The following is a 21,334-nucleotide window of genomic DNA, read 5'->3' as shown; positions in this document are numbered from 1 at the left end:
GAGCACTAACTATATGACTGGTCCTACTAAGCACTAGATACAAGTACAAAAAAACAAGAAAGTCCCTGACCTCCAGGAGCTTACATTTCAGTAGAAGATAACCTGATTAGGAAAATGGTGGCCATGGAGAAAGCCACCATGTTAGGCCAGGAAATCACAGGGCTGGGGGAAGGATCCTATGATGTTACGTTCTCTTCCCCTCTCTGGGCCTCAGTTTCCCCCCCTAAAAAATAAGGAAGTCAAACTGGATGATGTCAGGGTCATCCTAGCACTAGCTCTGTGACCCTTAAGCAGACAAAAGTAGATATCACAAAGTCTGGAGGCTGCAACTCACATGCCTTAACTCAGTACCCACAGCCCACAGTAGCTGTGCTGACCAAGGGAACAGTGCCTGTCAATGGCCTAACATTGTGACTTTCATCAGATTCACTTTCAAATATAAAGGAGTGAGTATGGTTTACATAAGACACAGATATACAAGTTGTTCTTACATACCTATAGCTTCTTACTAAGCACTATGTGTGTTAAATATACCCATTACAAAGAAAAGTGGGAAAAATCCCTGTCCTCAAGGGGTTTGCATTCTAATGGGGGAGATAACATGTACTTAAACTGGAATATGCAAAGTTCCCCTTCCAGTCTTACTTTTCCCTGGGACTCCTGGCCATATCCACTTGAATGACTGGTGGTCAAGTCAAATTCAGCATGTCCCAAACCATGCTTGTCAAAATTTCCCCGGCTTTCCCCTTCCCGGACCCAGGTAGTTTCTCTTTTGAATTTCTTTATTTCATCAAATCCACTCTCTTCCAAGTTTCTGGAGCTTTAGATCATACTGTAGCAGCAGCTGAATAATAGTTCCACAGGCGCTTTTCAGGTCTACAAAGAGTTTCACATCCATTTTCTCACTTGATCCTTGCAAAGAAATTGGGGATTGCTTCAGCAGAAAGAATACGAAGACCTTGGGCAAGTCCTTTCACCTAACCTCCCTTAGCCTCAGTTTTCCCTTCTGTAAAATGAGGCCACTGAGATCCCTTCCATTTGTAGGTCTGGGATGCTCTGAACTGATCCAGCCCATTCATTTTCCAGAGCAGAAAACTTGAAACTAAGGCCTAGACAAGTTAAGTGACCCAGCAAAGTAGCAGAGCTGGTCAGCTCTAAATCTGGCACCCTTTCTGTTATCCCATGCTCTGTCTTCTTCATCTGTCGATGTCCTACACTAACTTCTTTGCACTATCTCATTGTTTCTCTGGAGTACCTCCTAGATTTACCAGGTCATCTTCATTCCTTCTACCGTTACCATGATCTGTCACTTTAGACCTAGATTGGTGGAATTCCCCTATTCCCCACTCTTTCCATTCTGCAGCGGTATACCATATTATTGCTGCCAGGGTAATCTTTCTAAGATCCTGCATTCTGTGCACCTCCTTCTTGGTGAACCAAGCAAAAACTCTGACCTGGGAATGCCCTCGAGAGTCTGGACCTTCTTGTCCAACCAAATCTCCTTCTAACCCTGCTCTCTTAAAGTTACTGACTTCCATCCTCAGCACTCATCAGTGCTTCTTCTGGCCTTGACACGTTTGTAGCATATCCATCATTCAAGCAAGGCCCAGGTTCTATCACCTCCATGAGCCAGAGGTCTTTGGAATCATATTGCAAGATGCATGCAGATATGAGAGTAAACATTAGTAGCTTCTCTCAGGGACCAAAACAAAGAGATAAAATGATAAGGAACAGTTGCAGGACACTTGAGTTGGGCCTTGCATGAGAAATTTATAGAGGGACAGTGAAGCAGGAGGGATATGGCTGTTTGGGACTGTTTTGGAAAGCAGCTGGTGATCCTTGAAATATTAAATCTGTACCTAAGTCCTTGCCTGATGGCTCATCATGGGATGAAGCACTCTGTGGTGTGACATCCCTGCCAGTGGAGCAGAACTTTGGAATTTTCCCTCCATGCTGGAGAGAGAATTCAAGGTTTATGCCACTGTTATTAGAGGGCCAACCTTGCTAAGTTTGGGGAATACAAGAAGTGGCCACCAGGCCACAGCAACTTAAAGCATCCGCTAAGGCTAAGAGGGCCTTGGATCTGTGAGCACAGCAACAGAAAGGAGTAGGAAGAGTAAGAGTCTCTTAGTGGGAGAAATGGGTGACCTCTTGGTTAACTAGAAGATCACAACCACGACCAAGAGTTTAAGAGAACCATTGCTAGCTACTTTTGTCCCCCACTGATCCCATACTGCAAGATTTGGCTCCAATTACCATAAAGCATCAATTAGTACACTTTTGGCTGGCACTAAAGAAAATGTGAGTGACAGTGTGGCATAATAAGCCAGCCTTGGAGTCAGCTGGGTTCAAATCTTGTTGCTGACATATACTAGCTATAGGCCTACAGGGGGAGAAAGGCAGTAGAAAGAGTACTCACTAGGGAGTTAGATAACCTGGGTTCAAATCTCACCTGGGATACTTAAAACCCATGGGATTTTAAGCAAGTGACTTCCACTCCCTGGGCCTCAGTTTTCTCCTCTGTAAAATGAGGGGATTGGGCTAGATGGTCTCTGAGGTCCTTTCCAGATCTAGAGCTATGATTTTTGTGGCCTTTAGGCTTCTCGGAGTCCTGGACAAACAAGTCCTGAAGAATATATTTCAGAGTCTTTTCTGATGTGCATTTGTGAAGGGCATTTCCATGATGGATATTCCTTATACAATGAAATCACAGGCCCTAACTTCTCTTCACTTCTCCCATCCCCCAAAGAAAGAAAGAAAGAAAATCCAACAGGGCTTCCTAATCATCCATTTGTATGTGTGGGAACTGTTAAGAAAGTTAATGTGGGGTGGAGGGCCTGGCTGTGCACAGCCTCTGGTTCTCCCATTTCTCCAAGCCCACAGACCTGTGCCCAATAGTAACTTACTTGATAAAACTACATAGCAAGCGATTGATCACTCTAAGTGGCATGGCCAGTCAGAGAAAGTAAGTACATTTCAGCACATAAAAGGAAGGACTCGGAGTCCATTTACCCCTTTGTCAAGCTCACCAAAGGCCTCTGCTACAATATATATACTTCTGGGACTTGAATCTCCGGGAATAAATCCTCAGGGCCAAAGAAAGACCCTCTCTGGGACTTTCAGGCTGATTGGAAAAAGGAGTATTTGGTTTGGAGGGTCAGTGTGGGAGAGAATTTGAATGAACTTGGAGTTCTTTCCAAGATAAACAAAGGCCCAGGACAAAGGAGAACTTAGTTTACTGTGACATGCAATTGTCCTTTAAGGGTCTGCACCTGGTAGGGCTGGGGAGCACTTGAGAGGCTCTGGGCCCCAGCGTTTGGTACATCACACTGACAGATCCACAATTGGTCTAGAGTGGGCACTGGCCTTTTGCCAGAAGGCCGATTCTAGGACTTTAGTGGCAGTGACACATACCAGTCTTCGTTGATTTCTCCCACAATGGCCGGCCCCTCAGGCCCGGTGAACGGTGGCCTTTTTTCCCCCCTTTTCCACGAAGCACTTGAAAATTCTTTCAAAATATGCAAATAGGCTTGGGGCAGAGTGAAGGCTAAAGGATGAAAAGAAGTTTGAAATGGAAGCAGTTACTTAATTTTGACTGGCTTGGGGAGGAGCGGGGGCCTCCCGAGAGTTCGGACTCTGCCCTCATGAGTTGAACTCCGGCCGATCAGTGGGCAAAAGGAATTTCCCCAATCCCCCCACCTCTCTGATAACAAATGCCCTTCTCTGAGTTTCCTACACATCCCCTTTGAGGACTCGGAGGAGAGACTCTCCCAGCAGGGCTTAGTTATTCTACAGCTACTTAGAAAGAGGGGTGAACAGTGAGGTTATCTGGCTGACTGTGGAGGGCAGAGGTTTCCTCCCGGGGTTGGAATGTTCTCCTTTTTCCTACATTTAAACAAAACAGAGAGGAGTACATTCTAGGCTTTAGGAAGTCTAAGGAAAGGGCTGTGGGCGGGGAGCTCCAGTGACCTCCAAGCCCCCTTCAGCTCCAGGATTCTTTGATTCGAGGTTGCAAACATGGTATCCTCAATTTGTTCAGAAGTGCAATTCCTTGATTTTATCCCCTTCCTTCTAAACAAATGTGAAAACCAAGCACTCGGTATTACATCCCCTCCTTCCCAAATAGACTCAGTCCCCTGTTGTCTCAAGTCTCCGTGCTTTCTTCCATTCCTTGAAGATATTCCAAATATAGAAGAGCCAAATAGCCTCCCAGCCCACCCCACCCCCAATCATCTCTCATTCTCCATACATTGACATCCTTCTTATTTTCTTCAAAGATTAACTTAGGTGCTACTTCCAGTCTCCATTACACCCTCCTTGCCCCCCAGCCCCACACTGATCCACTCCTTCTCTGATTTCTCTGGATTCCTTCTTTGACTCATCACTTCTCCACTGCGTCATAGTTATTTGAATATGTATATCCCTCCTCCCCCACCCCAGCAAAATGTAAGATTGTGAGCTAAGCACAGGACCTTCCTCATTCATAATAGCTGCTTAATAGATATTTGCTTGTGTTGGGTTAGACAGTCAGCATCATGGCATTGAAAGGGATGATCAAGAGCATCTTTTTCAACCCTTCAACCCATATCAAAATAGGAAGTTTCTCTAAGAAGTAATCCAGCCTCCATTTGGAGACCAACTGAGGTAACCCATTTCAGTTTTAGACAGCTGCATTTCAACATTAAACAGCTACTGTGTGTAAGTCACTGCACCTACAGAACCTTCCTGGGAATCAGTTAGAGCTGAGAGTGATCTTAGTGATCTCGTATAACCCACTGATTCCAGATGTAGAAACTGAGCAGTAAAAATGACATGCCCATAATGACCCAGCTAGTGTCAGAGGCAGGATTTGAACTCTGGTCTTCTTGACTCCAAAGCTAATCAGTGAATCAAATACTTATTAACCATCTGCTACGTGCCAGACATTCTACAACATATCAATCCAGGGCCAAGGGGAGAGGAATGTTTCTCAGGTATTGAGGCAAAAGAAATTATCAATGAATGAAAATATGCTTTTCCTCTCTTGGCTAGTTAGATTTTAACACAATTGTGTGATTTTTTTTCCTCTTCCCCTCTCTTGTTCCTAAGGTCAATCCCACAACTTCCTGTTCACATGCCCTCCTGAAAATGACCTACTGTTCCCACTGCCGAGGCCTGGTGACTGTGAAGCCTTGTTCTAACTACTGTTCCAACGTCATGAGAGGCTGTTTGGCCAACCAAGGAGATCTGGATTCGGAGTGGAACAATTTCATAGGTGAGAATATGGCACTTATAGGTTTGCCTTGTGGATGATGCTGAAGTAGGCTACCCTTTTCCAGGCCCCAGGAATGCTATAGTGATAGGTGATGCCAACTATACCTACATTTATTTCATTCCTACCAAAAGTGATCACTTAAATGAACAGAAATGGAAAAAAAGAAGGAAAGATGATGCCAACTCCACTAACTTGAAGTGTCCCTTGTTAAAGTCCATTTTTTAGTCATGCATGTTGGACTTGGAAGTTGCAGGCTAGATTTCTTGACAGATGAGGTGATCAGATTTGAAAGTACAGTATTATGCTGTAACTACAGAGCCCCATCCAAAGGAAGCAATGGTGTTTCATCATCCAAAGCAATTGGGGTTAGGTGACTTGCCTGGGGTCACACAGCTAGGAAGTGTCTGAGGCTGGATTTGAACTCAGGTGCTCCTGATGCCAGAGCCGGTACTCCATCCACTGTGCCAGGTAGCTGCACCAAAAGCCTTTTTTTCTGAGTGCTGACTTTGCATGTTTTATGTTTGGTCTCAGGAGACCTGGGCTCTAGTCTCCTGCCTGACCTTGAACAGCTCCCTTACCCTCTCTTGGCTTTAGTTTCCCCATCTGTAAAGTAAGGGGCTAGTACTAGATGATCTCTATGAGGCCTTCTGTCACTGACATTATGTGTCTATAATTTAGGTATGAAAGGTTCAAGTAAGGAGATAGAATTGAATGTAAATAGTACAGGGATTGGAGTCAAAGAATGGTGTCCTACCTACCTGAGCCTCAGTTTCTTCCTCTGTGAAATGAGAGGGTTGGAATGTATGGCCTCTGAAGTCCCTTCCAGTTCAAGAGCTAGGATCTTATGTGTGACCTTGGACAAGTCCCTTCCCCTCTCTGGTCCTCAGTTTCCCCTTCTGTAAATGAGGGAGTTGGATTAGATGACCTCCAAGATTCCTTGCAGCTTAAGTCTAATGATCTTATGCTGTCTTCCCCTGCAATGGGTATGTTTTAGTGTGTGTTCATTTTGACTCTGGGTTGAACTAAATGGCCACAGAAGCTTCTTCCAACTCAAATTCCAAGATTCTTTAGTTTAAAGCAACAAAACTCGTCTTTGCTCCCTCATTCAGTCACATTGGCTTAATTGTAGAATTTGGCATACTTTGTAAGTCTTTGCTTATCATGGCAATGTGCGTACAATTTGTTGGTTGGTGTTCAGCAGTAGAGGGAGTAAGGCAGAGCGAAGGAGGCCTTTCATCTTCCCAGGAGCTAACTGTCATATTAACTCTCTTTGAAAGTGCATCAGTAAATTAGCTACAAGAGATAGAATTCCTGCTGTGGGTAGAAGTTGGCCTTGGGAATAGGAAGTGGGGGGAGACTTGGAAGGTGAGATTTCAGCAGAACTGTTGTCCATGTTGAGCACCAAGCACAGGGACCTGAAAATCAAAAGTCTGTGGAGGCCACAGGGCCAAAAATACCCGATCCAGGACAATTTCAGACAGAGGATACAGAAAACAATTAATCCCTTTCATTTCACAGAAAAGGAAACAGGTCCAGGGAAAGGAAGTCACTTGCCCAAGGTCACGCACAAGATACTCCACCTAAAGCTGGAAGAATCTCAGAGGCCTTCTAGTTCAAACACTTCATTTACTGAGGGGGAAACTGAGGCCAGAGAGGGGAAGGAATTTTTCCAAGGTCACACATAGAATCCTAGCTCCAGAGCTGGAAGGGACCTCAGAGGTCATACAGTCTAACCTCTTCATTTTACAGAGGAGGACACTGAAGGCCCAGAGAGTTTAGGTGACTGGCCCAATATCACTTGGCTAGTAAGGGGCAGACTCCAGTCAGGGCTCTTCCTCCTGCCCCATACTGCCTCCAGATCCAGAGCATCCTCCAGGATCCAGCATTAGCATTTTCCACCGGTCAAGTGGATCCAAAATGTTCATCACAACCAAGGGAGGAATTTCTTGTTTTGCTTCGTTAAAATAAATCATATGAAATTTCTTTTAAGAATGAAAATTAAACCCACATGGGAAATTACAGACTTCTCTAACCATTTTCTTCAGTCATTTTCGGTGGTTTTATCTCAGTGTCTGAGGTGTTTGATTGTTTTTCAAATTCATTTCCATTTAATGGGTGTAATGTGCTTTATTTCAAATCAACCAAAGTCAAAGACCAAGTGAAATCAATGGCATTCATCTCTAATGCCTTTTATTAAATGAAAATTTCACAAAGTTTTAATTAATCTGGTCCAGAGTTGTAGAATTTAGTTGCAATTTACACATTCCTACTCTCAGGTCCCTCTCTCTTTACAAGTTATTATTTGGCTGTTAATGGATGGTCAAGAGATATTTTTTGTCTAATTTAAAATGGATTATGGGGTTAAGTTGAGTAACAGCCTTTTGTTCTTCCATGCAGACAGAGAGGCTGAAGAAGATGAGGGTTTCTGATGATTAGAGGCACCATGCAAAGAAAATCACTTTCCTTCCTGAGAAAGACACATGTCTGTGCTGGTGTGGAGGGAAAACTTTTTTCTATACAAAAAGGCTTGTGAAGAGCTTGACTAGATTATGACTCAGTGGAATAAATGAACAGAATAGGATAGACCCAGCAGAAATTACCCATATCCTCTGCATCTGGAGCTCTTACCAGGGGTGGGGAATGTGTAACCTCTGGGCCCTCTAGATCCTCATTCAGTCAAATGGTCACACTTGAGTACCTAGAGGGCCACATGTGGCCTTGAGGCCCAAGGTTCCCCATCCCTGTACCTTTTTTGTGGGTTCTGGACACCTTGGACAGTCAGGCTGGTAAAGGCTATGGCTCCTTCTCAGAATCATGTTTTTAAATGCATAAAGTAATAGGCATAAGATTAGAAAGGAAATGAATTATACCAAATTAAAGACGTAATTTTTTTTTCCAAGTTCCATGGAATGGACTGTGTGCTAGAGCCTCCCCTTAGCTCCCCATCAAACAAGCAGATTAGCAACTCATCCTAGGGCTCTTTCTATCCAAAATCCATACCTCCAAAATGAGAAGGATGAGAACAGTCATACTAGCTCACATTTTTCTAGCATTTACAGGACTTAGCTCATTTGAAACCAACAAGGGCCCTGTGAGGGAGGTGCTGTTTTACAAAGGAGGAAACTGAGGCTCTGAGAGTTTCACTGCCTGACCCATGGTCACAAAGCTAATTAAAGAGCTAGGTGCTGTTATTTCCCCCATTTTACAGATGAGGGGATGGAGGCTCAGAGAAGTTAAGAGACTCATAGTCACAGAGCTAGTAAATGCCTGCAGCAGGATTTTTTTGGGGGGCGGTGAGGGAAGGAGGGAGCTGGTTAGGCTTTGGTGGCCCATGTATGATTAAATGGATATTTGTCACTCTTCAGTACATTGACTTTCTGAAACTATCAGTTATGGACCAGTTACTGATCTGTGTATTTGGAGGGATACAAGTGTTCCATAGCAAGGAAATCAGAGGCAAAAACAAGAAGAAAATCATACACACAGTGATTGTGATATGGGATTAATAATGCTTACAGGGTAGTACAACATCAGGCCTATGGGGCCAGTCTCGAAGGCAGGAAGACCTGAATTTAAGTCCTGCCTCTATCTGTCTGTCTGTCTCTGTCTCTATCTCTCTATGCTTCTGTCTCCATCTGTCTCTCTCCATCTCTATCTCCATGTGTCTGTCTGTCTGTCTCTCTCAAGCTGTGTAGGCATGGGCAAGTCAATTAACTTCCTAGTCCCCCTCCCCACTAGGTACTTATCTAAAACATATATGACAGATAAGTTGCCAACCTGCATAGACCAAGTTGCCACACTGGCACTTCCCCATGCTGATGAAATGAGAGGTAAAGGCTTCCCACCTCCCACCTAAGAAGAAACCAGCTTATTTCCAGATTAGCAGACCAGTTTGCAAATGGGCCAGTTTGTCCATGTGGACTCTAACATCTAATATACTGATTATTCCATATTTATAAAGTTATCTCTCTGAGAAAGGATTTGGTTTAAATTCCTGCTCAGTTTTGAAAATAATTTAGAAATGAACTGACTTCACTCACATTTCTTTATTATCGCAACCTCAGGGTTGGAAGTCCTCCGAGAAGGCATCTAAATTGTACAGGTACCCTACTGGACCCCAAGGTAACCCTTTCCACTTCTGGACAGCTCCAGTTGAGAGGAAGGTTTTTCCGACAAAGAACTTCCATCTGTTTTTCTATGTTGTTTACCCAGAGCTCCCCATTCTGCCCTTTGGGGGCCAAGCAGAACAAAACTAAATCCTAAGCCCACCACTACTACCCCACCCCTCCCTGCTAGTAAAGAGAAAGTGTTAAATACTTAACAATTTAAAAAAAACAAACCAGAGAATCAGACTGGCATAGTAGAAATAGCCATGAAGGGACAGGGTATGGACCTGAAAGCCAGCTCCATTGGAGTTCCAACCAATCTGATCCTGGACCAATTACTTTGTGTCCATGGGCCTTGATTTTCTCTGTCAGATGAAGATGTTGGATTGGATTCAGGACTCTCCAATGGCCTTTTCCAGCTCAAGACCTTGTGACCTGAACCAGTGTGGTGCAGTGGTAAGAGCTTGGACTTTTGGAGTCCAAAGACCCAAGTTCGAATCCTACTCCCTGCTGTTTACTGTATGACCTTGGCCAAATCACTTCATTTCTAAGGGTTTCAATTCCTTATCTGGAAAATGAAGCAACTAGATGACTGGACCTCCAAAGGCCCTCCCAGCTCTAAATCTATGATTCTGTGACTTTGTGGTCATTTTTCTAAGAGATCAGTTGGCATGCTGAAGTTGAAAAACAACCCAATCCAACCCTTCTCCTTCCATGTCCTTCCCCCCCACAAAAAAAGTCAGTTTCAAGAAAATTGTAGACTACACCTAGGTGCAACTTCTTTGCCACATACTAGAGCTGTGTTAACATTATCCTGAATTATAGCCAGCTTTATTAATAATGTCAAATGTTGCTGCCAGAGGGAATTTACTGTTAAGATTGCTGGCAGAAACACTAGCCAAATGCTAGTAGGAGGCAGGAGCCAGTCAGATATCCCACAAATAATAATAATAATAATAATTATTATTATTATTATAATTTTTTAAACCCTGAAACCCAACTAAGTGTCTTTTTTTTCCTTAAAAACTCTCACCCCACTTTTGCTGGCACCCACTTGGCCATATCTGATGCCCACACTAGTAAGCTGCCATTGATCGCCCATGATTAGCCCTCTGGGTATGACCAGTTCTGGCAACTCAGCTGGAAGCCAGTGCCTGCACTCCCACTCTTCTCCTTCTCCCCTCTCTCTCTCCCCCCTCCCTCTCTCCCTCTCTCTACTCTCTGTCTCTCTCTCTCTGCCAAAACAGGGCTCTGCATTCCTTAGCTGTGATCCATGCAATGCTATGGCACCAGCAGCAACAAAAGCAGCCCCCCTTCGCCCTACATTCCCATGCTCTTGTGTATGGCCTGCCCAGCCCTGAGCTTTTAAGACTCCAAGCAGCCAGAAGAATTGGGGTTTGTTGGTGTTACTTTTCACAAACACATTAGTGATCAGGGATTGGGGATGGGGGACAGCAGGGGTTCCTTGCTCCTGGGAGAATGAGGACAAGATTAGGTGGAGTGTGGTTTCTAGGTTTTAAGATGTATTTTGTACATTTGCCTATCTGTCTATTGGTCGTATTTTTCTTTAAAGGCAGTGATGGCTTCTCAGCTCTGCTGGGATCTTTATAGATGGGAAAGCCCCAGTGCCCTGACAATGATGAACTTGTTTTGGTTGTACTCCACTTGTTTACAAAAGTCACCCTTTGCTGGCATATCAAAGACATTTTTCTCTCCTCTGAGGCAATGGCAGATTCACAGCAAGCAATCTTCCCCTTGGTTTGGACTATCACTTCATGGGGTCCCTCAGTAACACAAGCTGAAATTCTTTTTTGTTATCGCTTCTTTAAAAAATGCAGTTTCTGGAAATCCACCCTTTCTGACCTCTGAATTCCAGGTTAGCTGACAAGAGCCATCCATCGAGACGCCATACAGAGAATTTCTTCTAGGTTGGAATTGAAGAAAGTTGATGGGTGACTGTGGTATCATGCATATTCCAGGGGCTAATTTTGGATGAATAAGCATATTTCAACTTGTCAGTTAAGTAGTGACCTGGATTTACTTAGAGGTGCCCTTCAAGGGGAGACTCTGAAGTACTTCACAAAAAGAATCCCAAATGATATGGGGGAAGGAGTGCCAGAGTTGGAGTCAAAGGACCTGGTTAGAATTCTAGCTATACTCTTTGTTGTCCCTGGGTCTAAGCATCCCCTTCTGTATAAAACAAGGCAGTTGTGCCACATGACTTCTGAGGTGTCTAAATGTGGATGCCCATATATGAGCTTGGACTAGTCCAGGGGTAAGGAACCTGCAGCCTTGAGGCCACACGTGACCTTCTAGATCCTTAAGTGCGGTCTTTTGACTTTGCTCTGTAAAATTTGGATTCAGTTAAAAAGCTGCACTTAAGGATCTATGTAGCCTCAAGGGTGCAGGTTCCCATCCCCTGGACTAGTCACTTCCCCTCTCTAGGCCTCAGTTACCTTCTCTGTAACATGAAGAGGTTGGACCAGGTGACCTCTAAGGATCTTTCTTGCTCTAGATCTATTATCCTATGATCAATGACATGTTAGGAATACAGGCATTTTGGTTATTCATCAGAGATAGGGGGTGGACGGGAGCTATCTTTGGTTCAATCCCATGTAGCTTGACATGCATTAGATAGTTTTGTGAGGGGAGAATTTTTTTTTAAACAAATACATTTGCCGTCATTCTCTCTCCCATTTCCCACCACTTGGCTCTGATGTTTCTAGTTCTGGCATTAGCTCTCTTTCCCATAGTGGTTGGTGGTTATAAAGTGCATTCGTTTCCATTTTCTTACTGGATTATCTTAACAGAAAGGCAGTGTAGTGAAGAATCCTGGACTGGCGAGTCAGAGAATCTGGGTTTACATCCCATCTCTGTCGTATATTAGCCATGTGACCTTTCTTCATCTCTGGGCCCCAGGTTTCCCATCTGTAAAACTGTAGAGGTGGGGTTTGATTTCTCAAGTCTCTTCTAATGTGAGTGTTCTGAGATCCTCAAACCTAACAACCTGGTGAGGTAGTTTCCTTATTTGTAAAATGAGAATTTCTAAGAGGTAAGATCATTTGCTCAAAGATTACGCAGCGAATAACTGACAAAGAAGGGAGAACCAATGACTCGTGACTTCCTGATGCAGAGATGGTCATTCACTTCTGCAGAATGGGTACAGTACCCAACTAGCTTAGTTGACCTCAACAGAAATTCAAGGCATGCAAGGAGGTATGAGTAAGGATTAGTAGTTTTGATGGAGTAAAATTGTGGCACATGGCACAACTATCCAAGGGGAGATCAGCTTGTGCCCATTTTGCATCCAGTATCCATTTCATATGAAGATAGGATAAAAGAACACAGGCCACAGAAGTTGAATTGGGTTGGCTTTTTACTTGAAGGTCATTTCAAGTACAGAGAGCATGCCTTGGAGGAGAGAAAGCTGGAAGCCCTGGGTTCAGGTCCTACCTGGATCTGTGACCTTAGGGAAATCACTTAACCTCTTACCATGCTAGGCAACTTTCTCAAGACCATAAATTTCAGGGAAGATACCAACTTTCATAGGTAGAGGGAGATTCCTCATCTGGGAATTCCCTGTAGCAATGACATCCTAGGTTCAGTCCCTATCCCTTATTTCAGGCATAAGGAAATGAGACTCAGTACAGTGGAAGGAGTGTGAGTGACCCGATAACTCTAAGATCCAGGTTCATGTCCCAGCTCTGACATTCACTAGCTATGTGACCATGGGTAAGTCAGTTCAACTCTGAGCCTCTGTCGACTCATCTGTAAAATGGGGAGGATTTGTGCCAGCTGCCTCAAAGGGTTGTTACAAGGCCTTCAGTCCAACAAGCAGCAATTAGAAAGCTAACCCCTTCTACAAGGTACTATGCCAGACCCTGGGGATGCAAAAACAAAGAGGAAATAACCAGCCTTGACACTAAGGAACAAAGGAATGGGTTTTTATAAACCTTTAAAGCCCTGTCTGAAGATGAGCTAATGTTAGTATTGTCCTTCTCCCCCCTCCCCTGCCACTGGGAACAGAAATTGCTCTTTTCCTTCTTTAAAATTTCAAGGAGACTTTCCAGTCTGACTTCCATTTCTGCACCTTTCCTGTACTCAGCCAGAGTTTCCTAGTGCTTCGCCTAGAGTCCATGAGTCTCAGGTTTCACTTTCTAGCCCTTCGTGTTTCTGACCCATGCAATTAGAGTGAGCATCTGTACCTCCAAGGTCTGACAAGCCTCCCAGGGAATTGTGGGGAATCTGCTGCTGTGTCTTACATCAGGGGATGGCCCTTGGTTTGTCAGCCATGTGGTCCCTGGCAACTTCTTAACGTGACAGCAGCTGGAAGATGCCCAATTGTGGGTGGCCTTGATGGGGGAGAACCAAGTGTTCTTTTGGCCATGTCTCCCCTTTAGAGAGTGAGCTGTCTTGAAGAAACATGAGCATTTGGAGAGATGTGATATACTTATTTGGTACCATGGAAAGAATGTGAAAGCATAATGGAATAAAGTACAGCGTATGAGTACTGCGTTTCCAGAAAAGAGAGATAGTAATTATATATATACACACACACACACTCACGCACACATAATTCAAAATCTAGATCGCTTACCAGAGGCCTACAGTGCTGATTTTTTTACATTGTCCTGCGTCCTCTTCCCTGCCTAGATGCTATGTTGATGGTAGCAGAGAGACTCGAGGGGCCCTTTAACATCGAGTCAGTCATGGATCCCATTGATGTGAAGATCTCCGACGCAATCATGAACATGCAGGAAAATAGTGTGCAAGTGTCTCAGAAGGTAACGAGGCCAGGATGGATAACTAGATGGTGGGGAGATAGTTTGCATGTTTCTCAGGAGACTTTGTCCTCCCCTCTCCTCAAATAACTGTGATCTATCTGATACAGGTTTTCCAAGGTTGTGGACTTCCCAAGGCTCTCCCAGCAGGCCGAGCTTCTCGTTCTGTTCCTGAAAGTGGCTTCAGTGCCCGCTTTCGACCATATAATCCAGAGGAACGACCCACCACAGCTGCTGGCACAAGCTTAGATAGATTGGTGAGTAGGGGTTTGCCAGCTGGGTATCCGTGAGGTGAATAAAAATAGAGGTGTAAACTGGACCTCAGCAGATTATTTGTTCTGCAAGCTTAAGAAGCAAGGAGACGTTTTCAGGAAATTGTGTGGGAGCATCAGGCTTCATAAGGAAGCTGCCTCTCCTTACTGTTCCTATCTTATTTGAAAAGTCATGGGGGAAACTTTGGTGTGGCAGACTTTATAATGTCTTCAAACTCCCAGCATCATATGTCAGGAACTCTCAAACCTGGCCCTGGGGATGCAGGCTCAGATAATCTTCAGATCAGAAATATAGGACAAGATAGAACTCAATGACCTTGGCACTATGGATTTAGTCTTTAGCAGAAGACTGGCCCTATCACCAGGAGAAATGCCAAGTATGTGACCACAGCAAATAAGATGAGCAGGGCAGGAAAACTTAAACCTACCATCACTGAGGCCCATGGAGATTTTGGCCCACAGCAAGGAAACTTAATGAATAGAATATCATGAATAGAAATCTCCTCTCCAGCCTCCCCTCTCCCTAATTCAGTTGCCCAGTGTTTGCTTAACAATATCCAGTGAGAAAGAAACTACTACCTCCCAAATCAGCTCATTCCTCCTCTGGACAGTTCTTGTTAAGATTTTCCTTATAGCTAACTTTAGATCTGCCTCCTTTGCATCTCTTACCCTCTGGAGCCAAGCAGAACAAGTCTGATCATACTTCTTTGTGAATTCCCTTCAAATACTTGGACAGCTAGCATGTTCCTGTTTCCCTACCCCCTCCAGTCTTCTCCAGGTCCTTCTACAAGTGCAATGCTCCATATACTACTGAGTTTCCTTCCAACTCTAAATTTTATCCAATAAACTGGTCCAAGTGACCATAGCCACCTAATAGCAACAAGGTTGAAACTGGCTATTCTGAGGTCAGATCAATTGTCCACCAGTAATAGTGCCTCCCTTCCTTCCCTTCCTTTCCTTCCTTCCTTCCTTCCTTCCTTTCCTTCCTTCCCTTCTCCCTTCCTTCCTTTCTTTCCTTCCTTCCTTCCTTCCTTCCTTCCTTCCTTCCTTCCTTCCTTCCTTCCTTCCTTTCCTTCCTTTCCTTCCTTTCCTTCCTTCCTTCCTTCCTTCCTTCCTTCCTTCCTTCCTTCCTTCCTTTCCTTCCTTCCTTTCCTTCCTTTCCTTCCTTTCCTTCCTTTCCTTCCTTTCCTTCCTTTCCTTCCTTCCTTCCTTCCTTCCTTCCTTCCTTCCTTCCTTCCTTCCTTCCTTCCTTCCTTCCTTCCTTCCTTCCTTCCTTCCTTCCTTCCTTCCCCCAGCTGATGGTAGCAATCACAGTGTATTTCATTTGGCCCCTACCTCTCTGGAGTGCTAATGAAAGCACCAACATGAAAGTTATTTCCTCCTCATGCTAGCTTTATGATATTCACCCATTCTAAAAGCTTTTGAAGTTGGATTTGATTTTATCCAGAGGTGTTTTTTCCCTTATGGTATCAGGAGGAGGAGAGGGTGGTATTGTGATTCACACAAGAGCTTGTTTTTACCAGGTTACAGATGTCAAGGAGAAATTAAAGCAGGCCAAAAAGTTCTGGTCCTCCCTCCCAAGCACCATGTGTAATGATGAGAAGATGGCACCTGAGCATATCAGTGAGGACGAATGCTGGAATGGAAATGCAAAGAGCAGGTTGGGATGGTCACACACAATGGCCCAGCTTTTATTTTTGGGAGGTTTGGGGGAGAGGTTTGGCCAAGTTATAGGTAGAAGAACTCTGAAGCCAACCCTAGAAGTAGTCATGATACTGGTTCCCATGTCTATAGCACTTGTAAGTACACTTAAACCTGCTTGCCTCAGTTTCCTCATCTGTAAAATGAGCTGGAGAAGGAAATGGCAAACCACTCCAGTATTTTTGCCAAGAAAACCCCACAAGGGGTCATGAAGAGTCCAACATGACTGAAAAATAGCAGAACAAAAGTACATCCAGAGTGTTTTCCTCATATTAGGTACAGGCAGGTATTTCTTCCCTCATTTTACAGATGGGGAAACTGTGACTCATATCAGTGAAGCCACTTGCCCATAGTTCTACAGTTAGTTAAGTGTCTGTTGATTAGTGTGAGGATTTAAGAGCAAAGGCAGCAAGTTCAGTTCACCAGAAGTTTATTAAAACACTACTGTGTTTGGGACCCTGCACTCAGATGCTAAAGAAAGACAGGCAAAGAAATAACATGTCCCTGACCTCAAGGAACTCACAGTCTAGTGGGAAAAGGGAAGGGGTAAGATTTTTCCACAAATTGGGTTTTATTTGGGAGGAAGGCATCAAGAAGAAGGGATGAGGGGAGATGATGTCGGTTTGGAGGAGATTAGAGAAGGATTCATGAAGAAACAGAACCTGAGCTGGATACTGGAGGAGATTCTTGGAATAGGCGGGCATGGAGAGGAGGAATCCATCCTACACAAATGCATGATGGGATCAAGACAGGGTTTGGGAGCAGGGGGTTTTCTGTTAAGGTGGGTTGGAATGTACAGTGTGCAAACGGGACATACCTTAAAATAAGGCTATCAAAGGTAGGCGCTGTGATAATCAAAAGGGCACTGGGTGGGCTTAGAGTCAAGAGAGACCTGAATTTTAATCCTGGCTTCCATGTTCACTAGTTACACAACCCTGGGCAATTCTTTTAACGTTTTAAGCCTCTCTGTAAAATGGAAATGATATATGCACTATCCGCTAAATATGCTTGAAGAAACATATGTGAGAAGCCTTAAAAGAGTCTTTGTAAATGTTCATGTAAATAATCAGATTTCTGTGTTCTGGTCATACATATATATGTGTATGTTTATATATATACATACATATATATTACACACATGTGTGTGTGTGTGTATATAATTTTCTTCAGTTTTGTTTTAGGGACAGGGGGAAGATTTTTGAAAGAGAATATCCAGGTACAAGTTGATAGTTATCAATAGACTTAACGTGACTTGATCATATGGACTCTTATACTTTACTGTTTCTCTCAACTGGGATTGACTTTTGTTTTAGGTATCTCTTAGCAGTGACTGGAAATGGATTAGCCAACCAAGGAAATAATCCTGAGGTTGAAGTTGACATCACCAAGCCAGACATGGTGATCCGCCGCCAAATCATGGCTCTCCAGATAATGACCAGCAAAATGAAGAATGCCTACAATGGCAATGATGTGGACTTCATTGATATTAGTAGGTTGCTTTGCCTCAGGGGTTACTGGTGGATACCTTTCATGGTGAAGAGAATCCCCAACAAACCTGTGTGTTTTGTTCCTCCTAGGTGATGAGAGCAGTGGCGAAGGCAGTGGTAGTGGCTGTGAGTATCAGCAATGCCCTTCAGAGTTTGAGTTCAACGTGACTGACAGTGTGGGGAAAACAGTGGTTAATGGTAAAAATGCGGTTGAAAACTCAGCTGCCAGCACCATTTGCTGGTCACACGCTGCCCCAGCCCTTTGCCTCTTGTTCTTGGCTATGCAAAGACAATGGAGATAATTCAACCACTTTGAACAACAGACTTTCACTACCCATGCTAAAAGGCACGCCAGTTTTCACTTTTTATGCCATCCTAGTGACTTGGCTTTTTAAATTAATGGACAACCGTGTACAGTTTTTACTTTTATGGCCATTGATTTAATTAAAATGGCAACCTGGTTTTTTCATTCACTGTTTTGGGTGGGTGAAAGGAGGACTTAGACTCAGAGTCAGTCCTGCTCACCCAAGAAGCATTGTTCAATGTGGCTGACAAAGTGTATATACCAAGCTGTAGCTAGCTGTGCGTTTGTTTGAATCACTCTATTGGTTTTTTGTTTTGTTTGTGGGGTTGTTTGCTTCTTTTTTCTTCCCTTTCTTTCCATTTAAGATCTCACTGCGTTTCTTAAAAGGAAACCAGGGTCCCCTCTTGGCATGAGATAAACCCGCCTTTTGGAAATCTGCATTTGCAGTACGGGGGCAGGTTTTACTTAGCATATTCAGAATGAAACAAAACAAAAAAACCACCCGGCCAGCAGAAAGATGTTTTACACAGCAACATTTCCATTTAGCCACATTATGGTAGTTGCTTTATCTGGAGAGAAGTGGAAGGTAATTTGTTTTCTATTATACAGTAGAGCCAAATGTGAAGGCATAATTGGCTAGGGAGCCATATGCCCGATTGTATAAAGCATTAATGCCAGGAACAGGTTATATAGACTTCATTTATAGCTGGTTATTGGAAGAGGCTGCTGAGTCCCAGTTTTGCATAAGCTAAGATCTGTGGGCCATTCCCTGAAATCTCTTGTAATTAAAGTGAAACTCACTTAAGTTTTCCCATTTGATCTCAATTCAATTCAACAAGCATTTACTAAGCACCTATTATGTGCCAGTTGCTGTGCCAGACACTAGGGATACCAGGCAAAAATGAACCAGCCCCTGCCCTTGAGGAGTTTATAGTCAGTTGTGGGCTTTGGGGGGAGGTAACTGCACAGATAAGTAAATAAAATAATTTTCAGATGAGGGTGCTAGCCAAGTGGAAGGATCAAGACAAGTTCTCTTCATAGTTCCAGATAGTTCTCCCTTCAAAAGCTTTTAAGGCATTTAGTATGTCCGTATGTCTAAACCTCAGATTTTTTTTTACATAAACATGGACAAGTAATAAATGCAGTCATGTGGCCTTGTAGAACCCTTGCCACTGTATCAGGAGGGCATGCACTTGAAATTGTTAGTGCTAGAGGAGGGATGGTCTTGCCACAGGCTCATTTTCTCCTGATCCCCCTCTAGACCAGGGGTATGTGTTTTATACATGGCTAGCAGTGATAAGAAGGAACCTCCCTAATCCAGTGCAGGATGGGGGAACAAGGCAAGGCTATCTCTCTGCTCTGTAGTAAGAATTGAGCCCACAACCTTGCCCTTGAAGCAGCATGGATTGGAGGCAGCAGCAGTCAGCATTCAGTTGCAAATGCTTGTATGAATTCCATTGAGAGATCTTCATTCTCAGAGATTGTAAGGTGGCTTATTTGAGGGTCTCCCCCTCTACACTGCCCTGGCCCTCTGATTAATAAGCCAGTGGTACGGTACAGCAGCCGTGTTGCAGCCAACAAATCTGAAACCATTTTAGCATGACCTTAGTGCCCAGTTCTGGAAAATAAGTAGAGCCAACAGACCACACCTCACGGGTGATCTGCAGTCCTTAGGGTACCTTGGGAAAGACTCTTCTTTCTCATGGCCCCTCAGAAGAATAATCACAGCCTTGGCTCCAGAAGAATCCTTTCTTCTTATCCCTAAATCGGACTGAAGGCCATGTGGCAACTCATAAGAATATGAAAGGCATAACAGATAACCTTCAAAATAGTTAGCAAGTCCGCACAAAGACTAAAAATGATCTGCAAGTCTCTTCCAGTTTTTGACACCCTTTAGGAATCTAACCAATGACACAGAATCTAGAACCTAGAAAGAGTTTTGTTGGTCATTGTGCATGCCTTCGGTCATGTGAGAATAATTCTCTATTTTTGTATTGAAGCATAATTACTTGATAGCTCAGGGTCAACATTTCATTCACCGTTTTACACTAATTGTCTGCAAAATGGGGAAAATGGAATATTTGGGGCTGTTGTAAACAGAGGCTTAATTTTATTAGATGTAGCCAGTTATTTATTAAAGCATGATGTTAATAAAATAGGCATATTCCAACTGGTGTGGCTTTTTTCTTTCATAAAAAAAAATTCTCACCTATGTAACATTGAAAAGGGTATATGCAAATGATGTACTTCGGATATTCACAATTCCATGAGTGGTGTGTCTCCTTCCTCCAAAGAGGAGTATTACAATCTTTCCACCTTGGTAGCATTGGGCAGAGCCTGGGGTCTGCGAGCAAGACACCAAGGATGCCTCCCCATTACAGTGAAGCACAGAAGAACTTTGGGGGAGTGGGCAGGGACCAGTAAGGTTCATAAAGAACTAAGTTGTCTTGTTAGAAATTAGAAAAGACGCTAAGACTTGTGTAACTTTCTTTGGCCATAAGGAATTTCCTTTTTTCACCTAGTCTGTTTTTACCTTTAAATTAATCTGATCTATCAAATGGAGCTTAAGAGAGCCTATCCCTATGGACCCAGTTTGATTGTTTTTTAGTTCCAACTTTGAACTCTGTACAGCTGTTTGCTTTCAGGCCACTTTTTGAGCACACCAGCATTTCCAAATGCTCCATTCTTGGTCGTTTGTGTTGGCAATATTGTTTTCCCTCATTTCTTTGCATTCCTTTTCCCATACTCATTTATTATTTAAATCATCTCTTGCTTTTTAACTTGAACCCTGCAATAAATCAGAGATGGGCTGGTTTTACAGATATTTCCCATTAGGGCTACACAGAGATCGCTTGGACTTCTCACCAGCTGGAAGGCTGGCAGCACCAGGGGAAACAAACATGAAGTCTTAAGATTTAATTCAACATCCATTTATTGATTACCTGCTATGCACGGAGTCATCACTGGGAATTCAAAGACAAATTCAAAACAGTCCCTTACATTCTATAGGGACTTAGAGCTCAAAGGCACCTTGGAGATTGGCTAGTCCAATTCATTTTACAGAGGAGGAAAATCAAACTCATTCTACACTCACAGAACCAAGATTCAAATCTTAGTCATCCAACTCCAAACATGGTATTCTTTCTGCTAAAAAATGTTGTCATCCCAAGGCAAGTGGGGTGTACAGAGAGTCAAGTGACAGAAAAAGCCCTGGAAACACCTACTATGTGTAAGGAAATCATACTACATGCTAAGGTCACAAAGAAAAGCAAAATAATCCCTATATTATTGAATTTAAATTCTACTGGAGTAGGCTTTTTCCAAGGACCATCTACAGCATATGAGCTCTTTGTTTTCTAAAGTTACTTACAAATTCTGTGCATTCCAAAAAGTGTGTTCATGTGCATGCATGCATGTGTGTATGTGTGT

At 43.5% G+C, this 21,334-nt stretch overlaps 1 protein-coding gene across 1 annotated transcript in view; it reads left to right on the top strand.

The window, feature by feature from the left end:
- GPC4 (glypican 4) overlaps positions 1-20,075 on the top strand; it is a 140,307-nt gene extending 120,232 nt beyond the window's left edge. Inside the window, exons 4-9 of the mRNA XM_072626753.1 lie at positions 5,089-5,254; positions 14,014-14,144; positions 14,252-14,398; positions 15,937-16,073; positions 17,428-17,603; positions 17,692-20,075. Coding sequence (XP_072482854.1) covers positions 5,089-5,254; positions 14,014-14,144; positions 14,252-14,398; positions 15,937-16,073; positions 17,428-17,603; positions 17,692-17,903 — 969 coding nt within the window. The 3' untranslated portion in view covers positions 17,904-20,075. The remainder of the gene's footprint in view (positions 1-5,088; positions 5,255-14,013; positions 14,145-14,251; positions 14,399-15,936; positions 16,074-17,427; positions 17,604-17,691) is intronic.
- Positions 20,076-21,334: the final 1,259 nt, after the last annotated feature.

The sequence above is a fragment of the Notamacropus eugenii genome, chromosome X, assembly GCF_028372415.1.
Source record: "Notamacropus eugenii isolate mMacEug1 chromosome X, mMacEug1.pri_v2, whole genome shotgun sequence".
Classification (NCBI taxonomy): domain Eukaryota; kingdom Metazoa; phylum Chordata; class Mammalia; order Diprotodontia; family Macropodidae; genus Notamacropus; species Notamacropus eugenii.
Note: the sequence above shows the minus strand (reverse complement) of the source record. Positions and strands in the feature narration are given on the sequence as shown.